This window comes from Vanacampus margaritifer, chromosome 12 (assembly GCF_051991255.1).
Source record: "Vanacampus margaritifer isolate UIUO_Vmar chromosome 12, RoL_Vmar_1.0, whole genome shotgun sequence".
NCBI classification, from domain to species: domain Eukaryota; kingdom Metazoa; phylum Chordata; class Actinopteri; order Syngnathiformes; family Syngnathidae; genus Vanacampus; species Vanacampus margaritifer.
This window is the reverse complement of record NC_135443.1, coordinates 14,280,999-14,300,371: the sequence shown is the minus strand read 5'-3', so window position 1 is coordinate 14,300,371 and position 19,373 is coordinate 14,280,999. Positions and strand designations below refer to the sequence as shown.

The window sequence follows — 19,373 nt, the reverse complement described above, 5'->3', positions numbered from 1 at the left end:
AAAGTCCTCAATTTTCTGTTTTATTCGGAATTGACCACCATTTAAGGTGCTCATGAAGCCATAATTCCACAAAGCTTCATGGAAAAATGACTGCTAACCAGCCAGCCAACCAACAAAAAAGCAATCAAAACCTCGTTACTGCACCTCACACACTCTTAGGGAGAAAATTCCCAAGGTGGCAAAAACATTCAGCTAAACTTCAGCTTTATAAAACCCCGTCTCACTTGTTTATGTAAATAGTCCTTGTCGCTTTGTATTGGTGCCCGTCTTTATTCAGGACATCAGCGCATAGACAAATGTCAATCGTTAAACATGATAAGCAGTATCTGGGCGCTACAGGCCATTTGCCAAGATGGAGGAGTGATAAAAGCGCTGGTGCTTGCGTTTGTTCTCCAGCCTAGCACACGCTGCTGGGAGATGTTTCTTTGCCGCTCACTTTAGGTGGTCTGAAGGCATGGTGCCAGTGAGCCGGATAAAGAGACTGACGCTGGGAATTAGCGGCGGACATAAGCTCTTGTAATGCAATGCACCTTAGCTGGCATTAAGTATTTTTAACAGCAACGCATCAAATCGTGATTCAACTTGTCAGCGAATGAATAAACATTCAATTTCCTCTGCCGCATACAGGAAAAAAAAAAAAAAAAAAAAAAAAAACACCCTGCAAATCACTGTCACGAGTCAAAGCTCTGCCACTCACTCAGGTTGTGTGTGCAGTGTATGTGTGTGTGTGTGTGTGTGGGGGGGGGGGGGGTTAAGGTGAAAAGGCAAGCATGAAATATTCTGTCACTCACCTCCCTTCGGCTGCTCGTCTGCAACCTCCATGTCATTGTCTGGGAAAGGTGGGAAAAGACAGACTGTCAAAGCATGTAGACGATATAACAAGTCTTTAAGATACATCTCCATTGTAATTACAATCACTTCATATAACACTGCGGTGTTTTGCATATCCGTTTAACAAGTACCGCTACTGCTAGTAAAAAGAATTGAATATACAATGAATGTGATGGCAATTTTCTATTCATCTCATTTCTAGGTCATCGCCCCCCGACGCGAAAACTGCTACCTTGTCCATCCCTGCTATCAACAGTATATATGCTGGTTGTGTTTACAAATAACGCAGAAGATGCATTTTGTGAGAATGGAAATGTCTATAACAGGGGTGGGCAAAAAAAAAAAATAAATTTGGGGGAAAATACCGATAAATATTTGAAAAAGGTTATATCAATTAAATTGAAAAAAAGGGGGAAAAAATTGCAAAAAATGCAGACTGTAGCATTAAGTTCTAATATCACCATTCCCCACTAGATGGCAGACAAGTCTTAGTTGCGCTTACACTGAATTTTACACTGCCCTATACAACATGAATGCGCAAAAAAAAAAACATTAGGCCTCTAATATTTTTTTGCCGATTTGGAATATGTTGGACAAATATTGTACTTCAATAACAATACATTTTGAATGAATGAGTTGATATTTGTGAAAAAAATGCACACAAATAAAATTTTGCACTTAATGTTGGTTTTCTGTTCAACAGTTTTTGGCCGTCCTTGAATGGTCTTTTTTTATTAGCACTGGGATTTATTTTTATTTTTTTTTTATCTTTTTACAGATGCTTGTTTTGCTGTTTGCCCTTTGTTGTTGGGTTACGATAGTGGACCTTTTATATACATGCAATGAAAAATGTAACAAAAATAAAACATTAAGAGCACGTCTTTTGTTGTTATTTAAAATAAGATGTTTGTTGTACGTGGGTAGGTGCTCGGTCCTATGTGGCCCCCGAGTAGCACTGATGAAAAATTGTGGCCCTCCCTCCAGCATTGAAGTTGCCCATCCCTGGTCTATACCATGGCAGTAAAAACAACAGGGTAGTTTTTATGACTCTCTAATCTTTCTTCTTACTCTCACACCAGCTCAGACGTTTCATAACAGCCTCTCTAAATTGCACTACCAGACATCCTTGGATCTAGTGAGTTATTACATCAAAATGACTCACTTTGTGTGTGTGTGTGAGAGCGAGAGACATCCCTTTTCAATTAAATCTATAGAAGTTGGCTCAGCATATATTACGGTTTCCTCGCAGTACATGGAATGTAAGCCGAGTTGGACAACCGGGTCTTAAAAATCTCTTTGATTTCCTGGCAGCCCGACGGAGTGAACCAGAGGTGTTTCTACTCGGACGGGTTTTGCTGCAAAGTGGGAGATGAGAAGACGGCTTTGGATGTTGCTTCCTCGGCAGATAGAGAGCAACTGCGCTTGGCTCCCATTATCCAAACACACACAGATTGGGCTCAGATCAGCATGCAGCTCCAAGCTTTAAAGCATGACACTATATGCCGCGTGCTGCCTTGAAAAATACACACAGGCTATTAGTATGTGTAAGGGCAATTTGGCTGCGCGAGTATGTCTGTGGCGTGATTGCACCTTGGTGAGCAAGCATCCGATGTGATGAAAGGGTTTTGTCATCTGCTCTGAGCGCATCAGAGCTCTCGGTGGAGTCAGTGGCAGGCTTTTTTTTCGATTGTATAACGCTGAATAAAAGGCTACAGTGCATTCATCTCAGCCTGCTTTGGGAAACATGGAGAGGCTCAGTTCCTGTCACACGCTATCACGTTATTACCACTCATCAACACTCTTTCCGTCTTTGTTCCCTTCCCTCGCAATATTCCTTCACTCACTCAGTTACTCACTGACTGACACATTCTCCCATTGTTCAATCGAATCAAGGCAATATCGAAATATTTCATTCTCTCAGCCATCCTTTCCTTCCCCGTTTTGATGTCATTTCTTGGTTTTCCTTGCTTTATTCCATTCATTATTCCTAAATAGCCCTTCCCTACTCACTCATTCAGTAAACTCCCTTGATTCATCCATATTATTTTTTACAACTTTCTACCCCTCATTCTTGACCTCACCATTTCTTATTTTATATTTTCTTCTTTATGATTTATTTCACCTTAAGGATGTTGTCACTTTAATTAAGCACTTCCTGTTTATCGGCTTGCCAGAAAGGCACACAAGTTTGACTGCAGCTCAGCTCTGCAGTCCTGTGGCAAGCACAGCTCGTACCCGTATGTGTCATCTTGAAAATGTTCTGTGTGAAATGTAGTCATTCTACATTAGAGGGGTTGTTGAAAGTTTGTATCCGTAGAGCAGTGGTTCTCAACCTTTTTTCTGTGAAATTTTTTTTTCTGCCAAGTACGCCCTAACCAGCGCAAAGCATTTCCGATTGCAGAGTGCTGTGCCATCATTGTCTGATTTATTATTAAACTTTGGAATCATATTTGTATTTATGTAGTCTCTTGAACTATTTGGAAAGAAAAATATACAATAAAATATAAATATAAAAATATTTAATTATAAATAAAGATTTGTGCAATGACAGATTATTATCAACATGAAGTGTCATCTTTTGGAATCACAGTAAAGCTCTGTTCTCAAAAACAAATAACTGAGTTTTAAATAAAGTTTTCAAGTAGTGATGGGTGATTTTAGGTGGCATACGACAAGTTGGGTCAAACCATTCTAATATGGGGTAAATGCTGGGTTTTTAAAACACTGAAATTCAATTGCCTACTGAATATAAAATTCATTTTATTAACCTTTTTTTTTGTGAAATATTTACGTATACTTTTAAAATATATTTAAAAATCTCATGTACCCCCTTGGAGTGCCTTCACGTACCCCTATTTGTGAACCACTGCCGTAGAGTATATCGTCGCTACTATGTGAAAACACTTATGTCCATTATTGTTTTTTTCTTTCTTTTTGTTTTTGGGATAAAACTAAATACAGACATCCCCCCCAAAAAAGGAAGAAATGGACATAAGTGTTTTTCACATAGCAGCGACGATATGCAAAGAGCAAATAGCCAAATTTTGTATCTTTAAATTGTGCATGTGAAAGGCCGCAGCAAATCAGTCGGTGCCACTGTAGCGGAGGTGAAATGAACGAAGGTGATGTAATTTGAGTCCCCGTAATGACGGGACAGTAGCAGATGGGACAGTAAAATGTGGGTCATTTGTTTTCACTCCCTTGTCTTGTATTCGACTGTGAAACAAAAATGATCCAGGTCAGACATCTGAATAAAGCTCGAGCTTCTTCAAATTTCTGTAGCTCAAATCCTCCACTCGTGTTATTTACGTTTTACCGATTTTACATTGACGCTGGATACAGTAACTAATACTATGAGTAGGTAAATGCGCAACAGGGACACGCTAACGCACAACCTCTAAGCAAAATTTATTGTAAAAGTGGAAAACCGCAGGCCAAAGATAAGGGCGTATTGTCCCTTCATAGAGTGCAGTCCCATCTGTAGTCGTTAAACCGTGTATTCTCACATTCTACATGCCTGCAACATATGCCTAAACATGTTCACAGATGTGCTTAAAGTGTATCGTTCCACCCGCCAAAAGTGACTGCAAAGGTGCGAGCCAACACGCTTCATGGCGATCGCATCACTAACACACTGTGGTCTTCTCATTTCCCTGCCCCGAGGGAAAGCCTTGCGAAACCGACGCAGACTTCATTTTCACCCCTCACAGGGCTGCTACGGCCCCTCATATCCTCTGTCAACATATTACGTGTGTGTGAGACAAGTGTGTGTGTGTGTGTGCACACTGCGGCTTTGACACTTCCCAAGCAGCGGCGGGGTGGAGGGCGGGTGCTTCTGTCACAGACATTTGCTTGTAGGGGCATGGAATTGGGAGTATGGAGTGTATTAACAGCCATGTAAACAATTGTCAATTGTAAAGTCAGTGAAACAGTTGGCGAGAACACAACAGCCCCTATGGATCCGAGGGCTGGTTTCGTATTGTCAGCACTGAGGCTCACCGAGGAGATGAAATGATGGAAACCAGCTTGTGGGCAGCCACCCTCATCATATTAGTAGAGAAGTGTAACCAGAATCAATTTCAACGCGGTTTTGCTGTCTAAAACCACAGCTGCCTCACTGCTTGCAAATTATATGTGCCCAGGCAAGCACGGTGTCAATCAAACGTTACCCAATGGAATCATGTTATTCTGTAATAATTGATTTACAACTCAAGATTTTTATATAGCTGCCCCGTTTGATGGGAAACTTGGAATGGAGATGCAACGATTAACCCTCCTGTTAGGTTGCTTTCTCTGGAACAGCAATAATGTTCCTGGGTCAATTTGACCCAGGCTATATTTAATGATAAAAAAAATAAAAATAAATTGCAAACATTTAATTTGAGCCATTATAAACAAGTTTCATCATAAATCACTACTATTTTTAGTCCCATTTTGAAATGGGTCAGTTTGACCCGAGCTATGTTTATTGCTCATGATTAACAGTTTTCAATGCAAATATGCAAAAATGAACCATTTTAATTGTCTGTTGATTGATGAAGGCATCATTATGAAAAAAAAAATACTAGTTTGTAGTTCTTAAACTTGGAAATGGGTCAATTCAACCTGGTTTATGTTTAATATTGCTAAAGCATAAACATTGGTAAGCATTTTAATTGAAAATGCTGTATGTCAAAGAAAAAAATGAGAGAAATTTCATAGCAAAAACTACTAATTTGTCAACTTTAGAATGGGTCAATTTGACCCGGGCAATGTTTAATGTTCCAAAAGTATTCCAGTAAACATTGAACATTTAATTAGAAATATGTCAAAGTGATGTGAATGTTGGGTTACTTTGACCCAGTATTTGCTCAATGTTCCAAAAACATCCAGACAAACATTCTTATAGCTCCTTATTAACTGATTTCAGATATAGGTTGGCTAATATGTTGGAATTAACCGTTTTTATCATCTATTGGTGCCACGCTTGATAGCAAAAAGCCAACATTTGTTCATGAAAGTGTCATTTTGAATGCAACATCCAGAGGATTAATCAATTAATCGCAAAATATTTGTGATCTTTTTCAGTTAAAAATTGTCCAAATGCTCTGAATTTCAGATCCTCAACCGTATATATTCTTCGATTTCTGTAGTCCTCCATGAAAGCGGACTGATCACATTCGCTTTAAATCGATGATCAGCGATGATTTTTGCCTATTTTCCTCACCTTTCAAACCGAACCAGTAACTGTTTCAAGCTCCTTCCGCACATGCTCAATATGGTTTAGATCAGGGCTCTTCAAAATAGTCTACACATTCTTTGTGTCTTTCTCCTGTTGAAACTCTGGCTGTGAACAAACTGCTATTGGGTAACACAGTTCACTCCTGAATATCTTGATATTTCGTTGAACTCTAAACAAAGAAACCTTGCGGGCATTGTGGGCTTATCTTTCTTAAATGGAAATGTACCAACAATTTATTGCCACGTAAATAATTAAGTGAATTTGATAGTTGGGCTTGTTCTCAACCTAGTATGGGAAAGAAAATGCATTGTAATTAATATGAAACATACTTAGATTTGTTTGCTGTTCACAATGAAAGTCATCAACAAATGCATGACAACATAATATAGTAGATCTTTTGGAGGTCCTAATTGCTAAAGCGAAAAGAAAGCATAGAAACGAGTGCCAAAAGTGGCATGAAGACAAGGAGAGGTCTAAGTGATAGCAAGTGAGGACGACACGGGACGATAATAGGCAGCGTCCATGAGATGTGACACATCAAACGCTCAACGACGTCAGGGGACCCAACAATGTCTCAGGTGTCCGTGTGATGCATTGGATGCAGCAGCAAAAGACAGCTGATTGCCCGTCTCCAACCGTGAGGATAATGAAATGTTCTGAAGCACACCTGCTGCCATCCTTCGCGGGCTAAATGTGTTCGTACATGTTGCAGTCTTTCCAATCAGCATTTCTTTGTTTGTTTGAACAGTATCAGCTTCACAACAGTCCTTAGAACCACAATGTCAAGTTCAGATTCACAGCAGAAAGTGTTATCATTATTTTCTCCATCTTCATAGAGCTGCTGCTGTCCACGAGTATGGTTTGAACATGTAAACAATGTAGTGAATGATTTAAAGAGATGTAGCACAGCAATGTTCAGATGCTGTCATATGGAAGCACACTTGGGCCACGTCAGTAAGTTTGAGTGCAGATATCTTAACACCGCTCATCATATTATTTACTGCATCATTAGAACTCTGGAAAAACAGTTTTGCAAGTTGACGTAATCACGGTTGTTTGCTTTTGTGAAGCACGAACAATTAGTAGGGATGGGCAGGATTCAAATTTTGACACCCTTTTACCGTCTCCTCACTATACCGGAGTATAAAATAATACTGCCACTAATTTAATATGACTAAGTCTTTTAAGTACAGCAATTGTTTTTTTATGACGTTCATTAGAAACTGCGGGATACCGTATTTCCGTAATGCCGTCTCTAATATATTGGGTCCTTATGCACTGCATAGTTTTTCTTTTTTTTTTTAATGACAGTGTTAAAAGTACACTTGTTATTTTCAGAAATGGCGGGACACCATATTATCGTAATACCGTCACAAATTTGAGATCATATTAGATTTGTTTTTAGAAATTGTAGGATACCGTATTAACATAATACCTCCCAATGCTAGTGGCTAGCTGGCACCAGTGACGTATCCGTGCAATTTTAATGCCGCAAAATTAATTTGTGATTTTTTTTTAGCAGTGTTAATTTCATTAACGAAAACTAAATAAAATATGTTCGTCAACACACATTTTTTACTGGACGAAAACTAGACTAGACTAGACTAAAATCCTCATTAGTAAACAATAACTGGCACTATGCATTTTCGTCGACTGTTGAAGACGAGATGAAAATGAACTTCACTTAATAAAAACTGGACTAAAATATATGGACATTTTAGTTCATGGACAAAGACGAGACAAAAATTACATGATTTTGTAAAATACAGTCTCTGCTAATCTGTCACTGTCATGTGACAGTATGACACACCCCCTTTCAAATCTGCAGCTCGCAACACGTGACAGGAGGTGGATTCACGGTTAAAGGTAAAAAAAAAAAACTATAGTTATAATGCAACATTACGGCAACGGCTAGAATGTTTCAACAAGAATGTTTATCCGACCGGTAACTAATACTGGCTAACTTACTAGCTCGTAGCATGGAGCCATAGTAATTGTGTATGAAGTTGTTTTTCATTAAAAAAAAGACAAAATTGTATGAGAAATTGTTTTAGATCCGAAATGTTCATTATCTGCTCATCAAAAATATACAGACTAAAACTAACTATACTAATACATTGACAGTTTTTGTTGTCTAAAACTAGACAAATAAAATAGTTTTCTTTGACTAAATTAAATACTAAAATACTAGATTTATAGTTGACTAAAAGAGGACTGAATACAAACGGGATGAGGTTGATTAACTGATTAAAAACTAACAAGCATGATTGAAACTGGACTAAAACTGAGACGAAATTTAAAAATGTCTGATAAAATTAACTTTTTTTTTTTTGGGGCAAATTAAATTAAGATTTTTGTATGATGTTTTGTTGATGTCGGTGCATCTGGAGATGCGAAGATTTTGCCTGACAGTGACTGCACATAACATAACACCACCACTGAATCTTAAACGTTCACACTGTGACAAGCACAGAGAGCTGTTTTGTTTCTCCTCCATTGCCGCTTATGGCGAGATGTAGGGCAGTTATCCAGTGACAGCTCTTGTAAGTGGCTGGAGTGATAACTGGAGAACAACAGCTTCAGATTCTCATCTGAGAGCACTAATATGATGAGACGGCGACTGGGTGCGCGAGGGCAGGCGATATAATTAAGGTCTCTACCCAGAATGTAATCTTTCAGGAAGGAGAGCGGGACAGATGATGGGCGCACACAGGGAACAAAACACTCTCCATCTGGGAGAAGCGAGACGTAGGCCTGAGAGCCGCTATTCCGTTGGGGAGGCGGGGGGTGAGAAGTAAGGTAAATGGGAGGTAATGCAAGGCTGGTAAAGCCAGACAGCCTCAGCTGAGTGGCTCCCGAGCTATTCAACTCAATCCTCTATGGAACCCCCATCAGAACTTGTTACGCCTTCTGCCCTCGCCAAGAAATAATGCTGCTACCAGGGATGGAGAGTGGAAGGGAGAGCCGTAAAATAGAATGGGAGCAGAAGGTAACAGATGTTTATCTCACATAAAGAATTGAAGCGCACTAAGCAAGAATTATCAAAGGCTGTTTTGCAATACTAAATTTGCTTCTTGCCATATACATTTCCAAATGAAGCCCATGATGATACATTATTTACAAACTCTCGATACCAAAAAAGTTGGGAGACTGTAAGACGTAAATAAAGCAAGCCCGGCAACAGCAAGACGATGCCAAGCTACATTCGGCACGTGCTATAACAGCGTGACTTTGTAGTAAGAGTCCCTGCCAGCAGTCCAGACCTGTCTTCACATTGGCAATATGTTAGTAGCACACAATACGACAACGCAGAACGAAAAACATCAAGCAAGAAGGGGGAAGGAATGCCACAAACAAGGCTTCATCAATTCAGTGTTTAGAAGGAAACGTGCTGTAACGAGAAAATATTTGCAAAACTGCATTCATCAGTTTAAACATGAGCTATCTTGTCTTTGTAATGCATTCAATTTGATATGGGTTGAAAGGGATTCACAAATCATTGTATTGTTTTTATTTACACGTCCCACTTCATTGAACTATGTGTCTGCGAGAGATAGACTGCTATGTTTTTTGTTGTCAGGGCCGTTGGCGATCATTAATATTAGTCTAGGAGGCCGATAACTAATATTTGGAGCTGATACTCATTTTCAGTAAAAGAGCAAAAAAATATTGGCATCAACATTAGTACTAAATGACTTAAAACATGTTTATTGAACAACTTTTCAGATTTTCTATATATATATAGTTTTGTTTTTTTTGGACACATTAAAATTTTAACAAAACGTTTGGGGAGCTCCAGGCTCTGCAGTATGTCTTAAAAAGTGAAATGAAAACAGCTGATTCAATTTCAAACAAAAACAAAATGTGCAAATAATTATCTTATAAAGGTAATTGAAAGCTTAAATAATTATTTCCCTGAGGTTAACACAGTTTTAAATTAATCTATTATTGGAATTTAGAATCTGAATACTGAATATCTGTGCCAATAATCGGCCTATCCCTAGTATTTGTAAATGTTACATCATATTGGAATATCAACAATCAAAAATCCCCAGTATTTGCATTTCCTCTTAAGAAATCCATATGCACTTATTTGACCAAACTGTCAGAATAAATTTGCGTTGTTATTCTCCCCGAAGATCGGGTGAGTGTATTGCAATAGGTTACATAGCATGGTGGTGTGTCAAATACAACAAAAATCATGATGATGCATCAAAATGCATTTACAAATAATGATAAAAATATTCACCATATTTATTAAATGAATGTCTGTTGGAAAGTTTCTGAATGTTAGAGATAACATAATTGCATCATAATAGTCATTACTTTCAGAGTTAATTTTACATTTAGAACACGTGGAAATACAATCTTAAAACCTATTCTGACGGATCCTGGTAATTTATATAATCTACAGTATATTTAAATGGTTATGTTAAATATGAATAATTCTGGAGTTTTGTTGTTGTCAAAATAGCAAACATTTCATCATATAATCAATCTGCCATTTACCTGCATCATTTGTACCCATCGTAAAAGAACAACTACCAATTTTAGAACAAAAAAATCTCTAACAAAACATTTGGCCAGGGTATGAATCATCGCAACTGTGTGTTGTGTGTGTGTGTGTGTAAAGATGTGCATGCAAAAAGAACAATTGGTAGTTAAAGCACATACCTTCAAAAATAATGGACATTTTTTTCTTGTAGATGGTAAAGTCAGTTTCCAGGAAGACACAGAAAATGACTCGCGTAATCTGCACAGAAAGAGGATGAAGAAAAACAATTAGTTCAAAAGTAAACTCAGCACGTTCAATAACAGAGTAGCCAAGCGGAACATTTTGGATATTAAAACTTTGTGCATTAGCAAGACAATCAGCTTCGTTCAGGAGTCTGATTAGGTACCATCCCTATTGAGACCACCTGAATTAGCCATTTGAGAGCGCTTTTAGCAAATAGTGGAGCACATAACCAGAATTAGTAGCACCAAAAGGGTGCACGTTACAGCAGAGCAATATCCTTCAAGACCACAAAAGGAACAAGCAATTTAGAAAGCTTTCACTGAGCATGCAATTTACAAAATTAAAACGGCAAATACATGTTTTTACCACACATGTGGGAGTCATAAAGCCACAATTACATTGATATCTTTAAAAAAAAAAAGAAGAAGCAAACCAGCTTGAACACTAAAAACAAAGTTACATAATTTTGTTTAACTTTAAAATTTACAACTGTGTAATGGTCAAATAAAATACAAATGTATGGAGAAAGACATAATATAATGGAGCCATAAACTCAGCCCAATAAAACGCTGGCTGCCAACTGTCCAACATTATCACTTGTAATAAGTGAAGTTGAAAATGGCCTAAAATGATGTTGAAGCGAGATTATGGAACATGGGGCTAACAGAGTTTGTTTTTGAGGATACATTGTAAACACGATACTCGGGCTGAACGATTAATTGCATTGGCAATATAATTACGATTAGCTGCAACGCGATTTGCAAGGGAACTGTTGGCTGACATAACAATAGATTTTGCTGGTGCTAGTAATCTGTCCAAATGTCATCTGTTATTTGTACGCAAGTTTAAAGTGGTGGAAATCGCTTGAGAAAAATTTAATAATGCTCACAAACACTCGACTGTCTGAGAATTTAAGTAAAACTACACCTCTTCCCGTACTCTGCTGTCAGGCAGTATGCCTTATAATTGAAAGTCTGGATTAAACAAAACAAAAAAAAAACATTTATATACATTTGAGCCAGTTAAGAATTGTTAACTGTGGCACTTTGGTAGGAACTGGAATTGCGGCAGCGTCAAAGGTTAGCAAGCAGCTAGCTAATTCTAAACACCTAAATATCAAATAACTAAAGTAGCAATGTTTTTAACATACTGTATTAGCAATTGAACATAATTTTGGGGTTGTGATGTGTTATGTACAGTATGTAATAGCAATATAAGACATAACTTGAACAAGTAGTGATTTTTGAGATGAGGATTCTGCCCAAATCTTTTAATGAATATTTTGTAGATTTCAAAACAACAACTGACAAAGTCATATGCACATAAAACCTCAGCAGGTTTTGACATATTGCAGCAACATTTCCAAAGAAGATGCACCCTGCAATCAGATATTAGATATAGACTGAATAATGGCAACTTGAAACAAAGATTAGAGTGTCAAAATGGATGCCATTATGGTTATTATGGAGAAATGGATCTCACTAGCTTTCCTCACATTCTGGACCAAACACAAGTATCAAATTCAAAGAGACCCCCTTCTGCTTTTCATACAGATACAGATCTATAAATAGTTCCACCATCGGGGCTTTGTAGTAAATGTTAGGGGTCACTTCAGGATGGGGACATTTTATTTGTGCTCGGTCTCCAGAGGACGATCGCTCATAAAATGTTGCCTCACTCTCAACCGTCAAAGTATTAGGGAGATGAAACATTTGGAGTTGTGTACACATTGACAAACTATGTATGAATAATACTAATGCCTATGACAATGTTCTGTATACAATTTTGCAGGATAGTAGCTCCCTCGGAATTCCATTAGTCTTTATGGAGCCTAATGCCGAAAGTGATTGCCCGCTGTGAAACGAATCATAAAGGTAAGCCTTATAGTGAAACACAAAGACTGCTTATGAGCCCGTGCTTGCCGCGTGTAACAAGATGTTCTGTTACTTAACCTGCTCATTTAGTTCATTGCAGTCGGGCCGGGCCCACTGGCACAGACGGGAAAATGAGGTGGAGGAAGACAAAACACACCAGAGGGGACAAACTGTCGCTTTACAAATGAAATGACTGCAAGGATCAGATTTAATCGTGCAGAAATCGAAGTGGGTGCAACACTGGTACTGATGTTGTTTCCAATCAAACACTTAACCAAGGAGTCTGAGAATCCATTTAATCCATTTTTTGTTTTGTTTTGGGGTATTACAGTAGATTTGGCTAGTGATTCCTTAATGTTGCTCAACAAAGGCATCACAATAAACAGCCCTGAAGCTGTGTCGTTCAAGGTTTTGAGCAAAATCATTGTTGCATCACTTATTCCAAAAGTCAGACTGCCTGTTTCGTGTTTTATTGTTAATTTACACCAGATGACAGTAAACAATGTTGACATGACATCTAAAATGTGGCGGTAAAATTAATACAAGCTTTAGGACAGGAGCAGTTTGACCAAAAATGTATTACTTATACAGGGTTTCTGCAATTATAGGCAAGTTGACAAATATGTTTACCTAATGCGAGTATGTTTGTAACTTAATTAATCGGTACATTAATTTATAGTAATTTAAACAATTGATTGAAGTTAAAAAGATACACAGATAAATAGAGTGCAGAACATTTGGTCAGATTTGGTTCCAGGTCATTTTCTACCACTCGGTGGCATTAGCATTCCATGTTGGACGTTGGTGACAGAAACAGTGTATTTTGATTTTCAAATTAAGAGTTAAATTAAGAATAAATTAATTGGAAAATTGAAGGAACTTGTGAACTCCTGGCCATTTTGCCCCCAGTCTCCATAAATGTATAGACAATAAATGCGTTTGGACATTGTTTTTAATGCCATTTGAGGGCTTCATTTTTGCTAAATCCATTTAAAGGTTTTTAATAACCTGTGCAAACCTTATATATATATATAAATTATTGTGAATTAAAATTCAAACAATCCAATCCAGTCATAGGTCAATCATCCCAAAATGGATGACAAAAGCAATTAATTTCTCATCTTAAAGGAAGCCAATGAATGATACAGAGCACGAGAACCCAATATTACCTAACAGTTGATCTTTATACGGTCAGAAAAGTTCTATATAGATCTTTATAAAGATAGTACTGGCATGTAAGCCTACTGACATCCAAAAGAAACAGTTATCGGGGTGAATGTATAATAATGACGATGAAAAAAAAAACTAATTACTAAACTTTAGTTTTAAGATTTAAAAGATGACAAATGCACAAGTAGAGTGTGTGCGTAGTTAGGTACACTACGCGCGCCACTCCCCACAACCACCAAGGTTGAAAAAGTTAATGGAAGACTAATTAGAAAGCTGGGTTCCCCGCATGCCACCGCGCCTTGTCATTATTCATCCCTGATTGGAGCGTCTTTGCCAAAGGGTGAGCGCAACATGATTGGATCCCATGACGGCTTCAGGCAGGGATGGTCATCTTGGCAAAAATCTTCCTGACAGTAAAGTCTGTACTTAAGTGTCTACAGTAGATTATAAACTTTGACACAGCCTCTTGATGTTTACTATCCGGCATTATAGATAGCTATGAGTATTATTTACATATAATCCAGAAGAAGATTGCACACAGTGCAAAGCACCGATTGCAGGCAAATTCCCATATATGAATATTGCTGTATAGTATGTTATAAATTATGAATTTGGCAATATATTATACATGGAACATTATTGAGCCATTAGTGCACCAAGGGCATATTACTGGGTTAGGGTCAGAATAACTGTTAAATAAATCAATGTACAGTAATGTATGCAAAGATTGCATGTTTTGACTCAACCAAAACAAACCGTGGCTCAGTCAGTCAAAATGTATTGCAAAATCCATTTGATTTGAAAACTGTTTACTAACCAAATGTTGTGGTTATTTTGGTATTGTTTAACACCACTTAAGTTTGCTAAAGTTGACAAAACGACACTATGCTTACTTCAAAATAAACACTTTCAAAAACTGATACGCTTAATACATATGGAGTTTTATGGTGAACATATTTTCCTTTTTTTGTTGTACTGTAAATTTGTTTGATGATTTTGGCAATTCCCCGCATTGATTTGACACCAGTTCAGGTTGGGCTCCGATGGAAGGATAGATGGATACATTCTGGTCAATACCAACGCTGGTAAGGGCATTTGAGGCATAAACCACCTTGGGTGGCGGTCTAATACATTTCTTAAGCACTGAATATATTAGGAGATAATTACCAAATGCACATCTCATGCGGAGAAGAATCATTTGTGCTGTGATCAGTACATGGAATGACGAATGTTGTTCATGACTATCTGGCACTGGCACCAAAATGGGACCTTGTTTGTATTCCCATTTTGATTTCTCAAAAAGAGGGAACCGGTTGCCCTTGCATGACTATTTGACATATTTGATTATTGGATGCCATCATTAAATATTTGCTGAAGCACCATGAACAAGAAAAATCAAGGATATTTGCAGAACTAAGTAATCATGCTTAGCTTTTTGGGCAAGGTTATGCTGGGCAGGCATTATCATGCAATGGGTGAAAGCGCAACCTGTGCAGGTCACCAACACTTCACAGTCACTGAACATAAGCAATGTAACTTTTGTAATGTAGTAAGTTATCACATGCACACTAACACAATCCAATCCAAGAGCTGTAACACATTTGTGCCTTTATAAAGATAACTGGAAAGGCACTCAGTGGAGCGGCGACTTCTGTCAGGACCAAAGCAACCAACCAAAAGGGGAGGTAATACACATCTTTTTGTAACAGCATCTCTAGATTGATGTGGTGGTCACTCTCTCACTTGGTCCTGATATCATTGAGCCATAACGGCACAAAATGAAAATAAAATCGGTCTCCACCTCTTCCTTAGTCCATCCAAGCTACGTCTGTTCCATGTATAATGGAATCACTAAATTATTTTTTAGTAATATTCAGTGCTAACTGGACTAACACAAGAACAGCTGTAGACAGAATGTTGGATACAGCTCTTGTATTAAGAGCTCATTATGTTGCGCAAGTGCACCCAAATGTTGTGGCCAACGAGTGTAAATTATGATCAGGTTCTCCGTATATGACAAGCATCGTGTGTGTTCATACATGGATAGCGTGTGTCGCTGTTGTCGAGGCGAAAATACACCAGCGAATTATTCTGCCGCTAGAAATATCTCCTCATAAAAGACTCCAGCATCAAAGGCATCTTTGTTGTCTACAATGTAGGTTTGGTTGGAGGGCTCACTTTGAGGCAGGCGGACCACGTCCAGGCCTTTCTGCTGATGTAATTACACACACCTGCGTCTCCTGGTTCGCAGAGCGTGTAACTAGACCGAGGAAAGTGGGTGCGAAAAAAACAACAACTTGCAGGCCATGTTCTAATCAGAAAAGCGTAAACAAATTAGCATTTTCTTGTAGTGGTGGGGGGGGGGGGGCAGTGCATGCTCTATCCAGGTTGTGGTAATCTCTGTGGCAGCATCCTCGGTGTGGATGGATCTCATGCAGAGTTTTTCAAGCCTGGATCTTTAGTGACTTCCCACTTCCCACACTATCAGTTAATGTGCTGTACAAGTGTTAGGCTACTTATATATTTATTGACATTGTTATTGTCTGTTGCATTTCTGATGTATAAAAGGTCTACATGATTACAATTATATTTGATTTAAAGTGAACAGCCATAACTGTTTAGCGACATTGCAGTTATGCTTCTGGGTCAAACCTCAGTTTGTCATATTCCAGCTAGTTTAACTTTCTAACCTCAACAACCAAAGAGTTTCATTGACGACCAACTTAACCGCACCAAGAGGGTGAAAAAAAGAATAGTTTGAATAAAACTGAACAAACGTGTGCTAGAAAGGCATTACGGATGGATTAATACTAGAATTCCCCAAAACAAATTAAGTGCCTATACATACAGTCTACGATTATATATTAGTTTCAATTCACCTGTATTTCCAGGTGACAACATATCCGATAGTACTGCACAGGCATTGAACAAATGACAACCCATATGCAAAGACATCCAAAATGCACTTAAACAGCAGTGACAACACAGAAATGAGCAGTAGTTGACCTTCAGCTCCTCTCATCGGGGGGTTGCCACAGCGAGTAACTCGCATAATTTGTTTGGCACGGTTTTTTTCACTGGATGCCCTTCCAGACTCAACCTTCCCACTTACTCAGCTTGGGGAAGGCACTGGGTGTTTATTAGACACTGGCTGGGAATCAAAGCTGCGTTTGTTGCACACAGTGCAGCAACAACACATAAGCAAAAAATAATATATACTATAATACAAATACTAAACATTATATACATACGGTTGAGTTGGCCTGGACTGACTCTTCCCCCATTGGTTTAAATGACATTACTGACTGCAGTTTGCAGTTGTTGTTTTTTTACTACATTTAGACCATATTTAATGCTTAGTGTTTCTTTAGTTTAGACTTATAGTAGGTGTCTTTTTAAAATGGTTGGTTGCAAATTGGTGTCTATTTGGCACATACCTCCGTAGTTTGATGATGTCAGGATCCTACAGAGCCAGCCGATTTGTCAGTTTAAGTTGCAATAACATTGGCAAATATATCATCAATATCAGATTTAACATAGGAAGGGGCCTTCATTTCTATTTTGAGGATATCGATTTTCAAGATTTTTTTTTTTTCCCACTTTAGGGTGTCAGTTCAATGTATTAATCCAGCCTATGACTCCTCCTTGACATGAATGTTTTGCTGCCGGTCCATGTGACATCCCATGTTATGATAAGGTGGCTTGGGCCACTTGGGGGAAGCTGTGAGAAGCTTCTCAGTTTGACTTTGATTGACCCCGGGCAGAAGCTCCACCTGCAGCAAGCTGGAGCATTATCATTTCAAAGAAGGCCTCAGAAAAGGTTGTCCCTTTGAACAAAACGCCTCCATCCATACATCAAAGCAGACGCCTGACATTGGACTCAGAGAAATGATGGTTACTACCAAAGCCCCACAAGAAAGTGCTGGACTGAGGAAGCTGAACTCCCAAAGCCGATCAATGTTAGATACTGAATAAATCACAGAGGGGGCAGTAGGACGGCCAGTGCAGTCACTTAAATATTGCCGAAAAGTCGACAAGAGTTTTGCAAAAGCTTATATACAAAATTATGCATGAGTGCTCAGCACAGTGTGACTAAATAGAAGTGATAACATTCTGCTAAGCTGCCTGCTTATTTCATCAGTGTAAAACATCACAAAGCGGCTCCTAAAGCTGCATGTAGAACAGAATATCAAACATTTTGACAGAAAAATGCTGTCTCGCCAGATTCGAAAAAAACACATGCGATAATATATCAGCAATTTGTATGTTAATTCGACAAATCTGTTATTTTTCCACACATTTGAGCTCAGCTGGGGTGAAGCACGTGTGAGGCATCAAACATTTTATTGCTCATTCAAAATGATTTGAAGTGAACAACAGAGCTTCTGCCAACTCTATCCAAAGTTCGGAAACACTTCAACAAATTCAGCCGAGAACTACATGTTTAATTTGTCATTGTTTTATCCTTCAATATAATTTTGAACAATTCTATGAAACATACATCAGCTTTCTGAAGGAGAAGGCCAGGCTTTATGGATTTTAGATGTGCCAGTAAGACTTGACTCAATGTCAACACTTCAATTATTTAATTAACAAGATTTGCTCCCCCAAGATCAAAGATTGTGTCAATAACCTCCAACAAGGACTGCATATATTGTTATCACTAGGCAGAAATTGAATGTTTAGAAAGTCATTTAGAATAAGAAAAGAAAAAAAAAGATTCCCTAACCAGCAACAAAAAAAAACAAAAAAAAAACCCTGCAGGGGTCCTTGAACGATTCGCCATAACACAGCGCGTGTTTGACCAATGTTCTAATGGATTTGTCAATTAATATGGATGGTACAATTTATTATGATGATGGAATGCTCGTGTTTGAGACGGTGGGGAATGCCGTGAGTGCGAAGGAGAAGGATTGTGTCTTTTCAAATCATCAAGATGAGAGGACGTGCAGGTGCGGACAAGGTCAGAGGGGAATGATGAAGGAAGGACCAATGTGAGGGCTGTATCTATGATCCATGACTGCATTGGTAATGATATGACCTCTGGACTCCGGCCTATAACGATCTCTGCTGATTAGGGTTCGTGTGCGCATGTGGCTGTCTGTATGCAGGAAGTACGGACGGTGATAAGTTGAAAGGAATAATAATTGTCTGAGCTATTCTTTGCCCAATGTAAATTAAGCTCACCTACCGTACAATCAGCGGAGACTCCATTACGTAAACCTGCAGTTACAAAGATAATGAAGCTTCGTTTTGACTAAAATTACCTCGTTGCTTGGGGTAAAATAATAGAAATGGCTCATTCTGAAGCAGTCCAGTAGTAAAGAACTAATTATGATCACAAGAATATAAACGTGCCTTGATCATGTAAGTGTTATGGTTTCCTGAAGTCAATTGCAAACATATCCAGAACCTTGCTCAACACACTCATAATACAAGCAGGTAAGTAAAAAGCAAGGGATCTTAATTTACTAGATAATGCCATTTGATTTGCTGTTGCTTTAGTTATAGTGTACTGTTTTCTTAAGCATTCGCTAGC

The 19,373-nt window shown here is 38.4% G+C and overlaps 1 protein-coding gene and 1 long non-coding RNA gene across 3 annotated transcripts in view; one reads left to right on the top strand and one right to left on the bottom strand.

Annotated features, from left to right (window-relative positions):
- The window catches only part of LOC144061430 (uncharacterized), a 41,805-nt gene extending 40,097 nt beyond the window's left edge, over positions 1-1,708 (top strand). The window contains exon 4 of the long non-coding RNA XR_013296181.1: positions 1,034-1,708. This is a non-coding gene — a long non-coding RNA (uncharacterized LOC144061430). The remainder of the gene's footprint in view (positions 1-1,033) is intronic.
- The window catches only part of macrod2 (mono-ADP ribosylhydrolase 2), a 410,765-nt gene that overhangs the window by 31,652 nt on the left and 359,740 nt on the right, over positions 1-19,373 (bottom strand). For both annotated transcript variants that reach the window (XM_077581899.1, XM_077581900.1), the window contains exons 9-10: positions 10,727-10,805; positions 792-830 (exon numbers count right to left, since the gene is read on the bottom strand). In XM_077581899.1, coding sequence (XP_077438025.1) covers positions 792-830; positions 10,727-10,805 — 118 coding nt within the window. The remainder of the gene's footprint in view (positions 1-791; positions 831-10,726; positions 10,806-19,373) is intronic.